Consider the following 6,753-nt stretch of genomic DNA (forward strand, 5'->3'; position numbering starts at 1 on the left):
AGGAGCAGTATCTCACAATCCACAGTAGGTCACCAAATTCTAAATCACGCAATATGCAAAGTTGGTTTATCCAAATTTCTTTAACTATGAAGCTTTCTCGCGTTAGGCAAACATTTTAAATATGCTCTTAAAGTTCAAAACTCACAATGTCTAAATATTGCATTTATCCCTGTATGTGTGCGCGTTGGAAGGAAAAAAAAAAGTAGAAAAGAAGAGAGATTCTCATCTATATATCCAATTCGATATCATATTCCCTCATGCCTATTCTCTACTCATCGTGCACAAATACATCATTCGTTATTAAAACAACGACAGAAGTTGATCGATCCAATTTAGGTTAGATAATTAAGAAAGAATGGTTCAGAAAGTGCAAACATTATGCCATGCCCAACGAACAAAATTCAGGTCAACTTGCAATTATATGGCACGGAAGAAACCAAAACAGCTCAACCCTCACATGGGACCCAAACAATAAATCCAAATATAAGATTAGACAAACTTGTTGCTGCACGCTGTCACAAATCACAATAGGAGGGAAAGAAGATGAAAAACAACAAATTTTGTTGTATACCACACAAATTAAAATGAAAAAAGATACACACAGTCCACCTCAATATGATGTAAGGAAAATGGAGGTTACAGTTTAACTAAAACTTAAACGGTTTCTTTAACAAGAAAAAAAGACGGGAGAAATTTGAGATGGACCGATATCGACTTTAACTTCTATACCCTGACTGAATAAAAGAATCTTCACACTATCATATTGCCTAAACAAAACTAAAAGTAACCACCCATTAAATGAGAAAAAATAATCAGGAAAATAAGACAAATACCTACTACATGTTAAAATACACTAATCGACAGTGAATATAAATTAAATCCATAACAAAATGGTGAGAGATATTCAAAGAGGAAACTAGAAAATTTTAGCAACGTCCCTAATCAAGCCTCGGTTGGCTCGAGCAAAATCTGTGAATTCCTGAAAGGAAATGAAACCATCTTTATCAGTGTCAATTTCATCCATCATATACTTAACTTCTTCAGGAGTAACAGAACCCAGGGCCTGCAAGGTCTCTCCAAGTTCTGATGCAGAGATTTGTCCATCACCATTTGCATCAAAACGCTTGAAGATTCGTTCTCGATCAGCAATGTCTTGTGGATCTTCAGCCTCAGCCATTCTTTAACTATTGTTTTTTATTTATAAATCTTTTCTAATGAATATGGCAAAGTTTGTTGTTCTTTGTGATTAATCTAATTTTCAGTCACTTAGATCCAAGAAAATGACTTATTTTGGAGTTATAAAGGGGTAGATCTCTAATAAAGTATGGATACCCTTAGCCTTAGGACATGGGCTTTTTGTGGAGAAACTCTAAAAGGGTCTAGAGAGAGAGAGAGATAGCCATCCATAATCAAAGATCATTAACGGAAATAACAAATTCATAATTGAGATACTTGAGGGACCAATTAAAGAAATTGTATCTGAAACCAAGAATTAGGATTACTTTCAAATACAACAATGTACCAAAGTGATGAATAATGTGCATCCATACGTGGTCAGTTATTATAACATTTTGTGCTGGAGCTGTTTTCATCCTATAATAATTCAGACTCATAAATCATAACTAGTAGTATTAAATAGGCTATACTGTCATCTTGAATCATAAAAAGAGATGATAAACCCCAAATGAAAGCCAAGTTGAATTTGTGCATCTAAATTAGTTAAAAGTTTCCAATATTTGATTAATAAGCATAGTTGCATCAAACAATAAAGGGAAAAATAATTAACGCATATCATAACAAACGCTCAAGCGCTATTGTTCCTCTCTCATGCTTTTAAAATGACATGTTGAACATTTCCTATCTCAATAACTTCTCATTGTTAAATGTATCGAGATTTAATCCACCAAACATCATATAATAATGGGTTAAGGGTAAAAAAACACACCTCAAGTATCACCTTTTTTTGAGTTTCCTACCTGAACTATCAGATAGAGTTTCCTACCTAAACTATCACGAGCTAGTTTGCAAAAAAAACTGAACTATCACTTATTCACTTTTCGTACCTGAACTATCACCAACTAGCTTGCAAAATACACCTCAACTATCAGTTTTGAGGTGTGTTTTGCAAACTAGTTGTTAATAGTTTAGGTAGGAAACTCTCACATCGGAAATTCAAAAAAAGTTGATACTTGAACTGTGTTTTTTAATACAGGCTTGGTATAACATTTTCTTTAATGGATATGAAGCAATTCCTAGATCAGCGCAAACCACTCCAAATTCATTGCAAGAGTTAAACTATATGATGAAAATCCACAATTATTCCTATTCATATGCTTTCAAATGAGCGTATTGGCACCTAATTGACGTGGTTAGTTTTTTTCTTGTGCCAGCAACTTTTGCCTTAAGTTTTGAAGCCTTTGCCAATATATTATGATCAGATATGTGCCGAACTGGTTGATCATTTGCTTGTATGGTGGTCCACCCTTTAGTACTTAGTTTGCAAGATAATTGTGCCAAAAACAGTTGGCCTGACAAAACGGGTTCCATTGAATCATTTGCTTGTATGGTGGTCCACCCTTTAGTACTTAGTTTGCAAGATAATTGTGCCAAATATTAATCTTTTAGCTGTTTTCTACCGCTAGATCGTACAAGCAAATTAATTATTTTCCTACCTAATTATAAGAAGTTTCAATTTTAGAGTAGAATATACACATCTACACTCAAATAATCTTATGTCGTTCAATCTTCTACGTCCTGAATAAGCAGATTCTAATGCACACAAGAAACAGAATCTAGCAGGTGAAAGAAGCATTTCACACGCCAGGTACTTAAGAGATAATAGAGAGGGTGAAGGAGTTAATAAGGGAAGTGACTACTCAACAAACAAAAGAAAAGAAAGTATAATGGGGCACTAATTGTGACAATATTCCAATTTCCAGCTACACAAGCATCTCTAGCACCAGTTGTATCCACAGAATCCACCTTTAAAACCTTAACTCGTCCACTTAATTCCTGTTTTTCATGATTCATGCAATTTCAGATGACTAGAAATCTTAGGAAGGTGATTACTGGCATGACCAGTGACCAGTGCTTCAGTAAAAAAATTTGCCCCAAAGATGCACGTAATTCTTAATGTTCTTACAATTGTTACCATGTAGTTTAATCCTATTTGAGCATGATGTTGTCAAACAAGCTGAAAATTTGAAATATAAATTATTTATCAAAAACTCTGAATAGTCAAGCAGAAGGAGAAAAATAAGCCTCAAATAACCTCTAACAGGCTTTCCAAGAAATAGCCGTTAATTTGCATCCTCATTATGGTTGACAAAAGAAAACCGAATTAGGCATTATAGCCCTGTTTTAATCTAGTGAATAATATTGAATGTTGTCGGAGTATTGACTAAGGCAATAATAATTCAAGGAATGAGAACCAAGTGTACTAGTGATTGATCAATATGCTTTGGAATTTGGATAAATTTTATGGTCTCGCAAAAAGAAAAAAAAAAAAAAGGTTCAAAAGCTACACAGTTATACCAACCAGGAAGGACTACACTGTGATAATCTTCAAGTCTGATACATGATTACTGAACCTTTTGTTGACACACATCAACAGCTTGTGAAGAGAGGAAACATTAAAATCATGTTAACATACAACAAGGAAGAACAAACTGACACGCATGCAGAGTGCAGACTAATAATTAAGAATGAATTTTACCAGAAATTAGAAGCTCACCTTGGCGTAATATTGGCAACCTTCTGGACCTTCAGTGCCGAGAAGTAACCAGAGATTCGGGCGGTACAACTTATGAACATCAGCATCATCATATCTGGTGATCCCAGGTAACTGAAACATCAGGGGGGCCATATTCATTTAAAAGTACAATACTTTTAACTGAAACTCTCCTTCCAACATTAACTACAAACATTGCTATTAAGAAGTCATGTTTCACATTGGAGACTTGGGAACAAATACCTTATCAGCTGTTCCCCATATGCTAAGCATGCCTTTTCTAGCACTTTCTGCAGATGGCCATGCAGTGAAGCCTCAAATTGAGATCATAGGACAATATGAGCTGATTTGCATGGTTCTGAAATTAAACCTATGGAACCATAACGAAAAATTTTTGCCTGCCAGAGTATAGTTTGCATCACCTATCACAATCGAGTAGTCTAGCCAAAGATACATAGAATAAATATACATCTTCGCAATAGCAGACGAATAGAGAAGTCTTAATAGTTAAGAATCTGCACGAGAAGCAAAGCTATCTGGGTAGAAATACATTTCGTAGTTTGGATGAAACGCATAAAATCATGCTTTTGCAACTCACGACAAATTGCTCACTTGATGCAGTGATGGACATGACATTTTAGCAATAAGGAGATGACTGATGCATATAAAGACAGTTTACAGTTTAGAGCAGAAGAATTTGCACTGTTAGAACAGAAGAAGGCCTATTCTTGTACAGATACTATATATGCAAAAGCTATAAAGTCAGCTTTAGAAATAGTCTATTATTTTTTTAAGTTGACATGCATTTACGCTATTTAGGTGTTGTATTACCTTAGTAATAGGGGTAATTTTGGGTAGTGTATGTTTCATAAATGAATACCTCAGATCCATGAATTAGGGATAATGAAATTGCAAGAATGTGTCATAGTTTCCAATCATGTGAATGGTCTTGGTACTTCTAAACTCTCCTGATGACTAAGATAGTTATAGGAGCCAGATTATAAACAGAACAAGTTAATGATAACAAGCAGAGTTAATCATAAACTTGTGCTTAAACCAAAAGAATGAGGGCTGACAATGTATGAGTAGTCAAGCTAGAAGTCCCACACATGCCTGATTTAAATGCTATGTCTATGTACACTTGTGAACCGTGGGGAGCTGTCCTGTATATCAGCTGAGTTATCTAATTAAAGATCAATACCTAAAGTTCAGAAAGACTAAAGAAAAAAATGCAATATTTTACCTCCCAATGCAAGTTGACGGACCACAAAGACGAGATATTCAGACGATGATATCCCACTTGGGGTGGGAATAAAATCAACGAGCATTTCTTCAAAGCACACAACACAACAAGGGCAGATTCATCCTGTAATGGCCCATTATCATTTGGCAATGCTCTTCCTTAAATAAATACGGTCAAATAAGTAAGTATAAATACACATAGAATCGACAAGATTTAATAGATAATCGAAACAATCACACCCGGAACTTTTCTATGACATATGCACATCAAAAACAGTCAAAAGAGAGTTCAAATATTATAGATCATGACTGTAAATGAGAATGGTAAGCATGAAGAAGTCAACATAAAAGTCATTTCTACCCGTTATGATCCACATGTATTTTCGCTTACGGCTTATGATCTAACAACACCTTGCAAAATTCAAAGTTATAACACAAACCATTTTACTTCTTTTTTTTTTTTCCGCCCACCACTCCGTAACAAGTTTGCCGTTTTCCTGCTATTTCATTAACTACAACTCCATCATTTTTCTTTTCCCCCAATTTTACCTGTTCATTATCCTGTTTCATATCTGATAATTCTATATGCCTACATATTAATATCGAACTTCCAGTGAACTTTCAATTACTCATCAACTAGATGCTCTTATGATAAAACTCCGACTTGCAAGTCACGGGCACCATAGATGGTCAAAGGGTGGTGGGTCGCTTGTTTTTGTTGGACTAAACTGATATTATTCACTTTGGACTTAGCCCACGTGGTTTTTCTAAAGGCCTCACACCATTAACAATTTAACATTTTATAAGTAGCTATTTTTTCTTTTCAGCTATTACTTTATTCGTACACCCAACAGTTTTGTCTACTTCGATCAGGAAGTCATTCTACTCATGTTTAACTTGTTTTCCGGAAGAAAATACATGAAAAAATTAAAAAGTATTTTCTGAAAAATGTTATCCTCCGTACGAAACACACTCTAACAGTGGACTTAATTACACACAAATTAAGTTAATTTCTGAAGAGAATATTCCACTGAAGCAAAAGGCAGAAGAATGAATAGCCATGAATTGGTATCACAAAGCTTGAAGTTGAAGAGATAGTGGAAACTTGGACCTGATAAAGTTACAGTGGCAGCCAATGTCAGAATTGATTAACAGAAAGGAAATATTCGAGCGTCAAGAATTGGATTAATCATGGGAATTTGGAATTTGGCACTATATACCTAATTTTCTGAAGAGTTGAGCAGTTACTGTAGATGGGAAATGGAAGAGTAGCACACTGTAGCAGGGGAAAAGCTGAGTGGGAAAATTTGTAGCACTCTAATTTGTCTCCCGAAGAACGGCACAAACTAGCTAAACCCCTGCTCATTCACTAGTCAGTAAAAAGTTAGGAGATTTATTTCGTACCTCACATAACTTGAGCCTTTTAATTTCACAAATTGGTGAATTCAAAGGAATAAGTTGTACTATGAGATTTCTTTTTATTTCATCAATTAATAGACCCAAATTTTATACTTTTAAGTTCACTAATTTCTGAAATAGAACCTCACACACTTTATTTTTGGTCAACTGAAAATATTTTATTTAACCAGTAAGCAAATATGTACTGCTAACTTTGGACTCAGCTAGATTCTCCAAAAATAGCCAAAAATAACATTAAAAAACTCTAAGTGGCCAGTCTGTTATAAAATCAGACTGTTCTTATATCTATGTAAACTCATGTTTAGGTATAGTGCCCAATTACTATGTTTTGCCCCACAATGTGCAGTTGCAAAACAATATCC

The 6,753-nt window shown here is 34.7% G+C and overlaps 1 protein-coding gene across 1 annotated transcript; it reads right to left on the reverse strand.

Annotated features, from left to right (window-relative positions):
* Window positions 1-812: 812 nt before the first annotated feature.
* Window positions 813-6,392, reverse strand: LOC132622501 (polcalcin Nic t 2). The gene is made up of 4 exons (XM_060337114.1): window positions 6,193-6,392; window positions 4,974-6,083; window positions 3,974-4,128; window positions 813-3,844 (listed from the first exon to the last, which is right to left on the reverse strand). The coding sequence occupies exon 4, from the start codon at window positions 1,175-1,177 to the stop codon at window positions 917-919; it is 261 nt and encodes an 86-aa protein (XP_060193097.1). The 5' UTR covers window positions 1,178-3,844; window positions 3,974-4,128; window positions 4,974-6,083; window positions 6,193-6,392; the 3' UTR covers window positions 813-916.
* Between the last annotated feature and the right edge of the window lie 361 nt (window positions 6,393-6,753).

Source organism: Lycium barbarum, chromosome 12 (assembly GCF_019175385.1).
Source record: "Lycium barbarum isolate Lr01 chromosome 12, ASM1917538v2, whole genome shotgun sequence".
Lineage (NCBI taxonomy): Eukaryota > Viridiplantae > Streptophyta > Magnoliopsida > Solanales > Solanaceae > Lycium > Lycium barbarum.

Coding starts and splice junctions, on each gene's coding strand:
- LOC132622501 (XM_060337114.1), bottom strand. CDS start 1,177: ATGGCTGAGGCTGAAGATCCACAAGACATTGCTGATCGAGAACGAATC.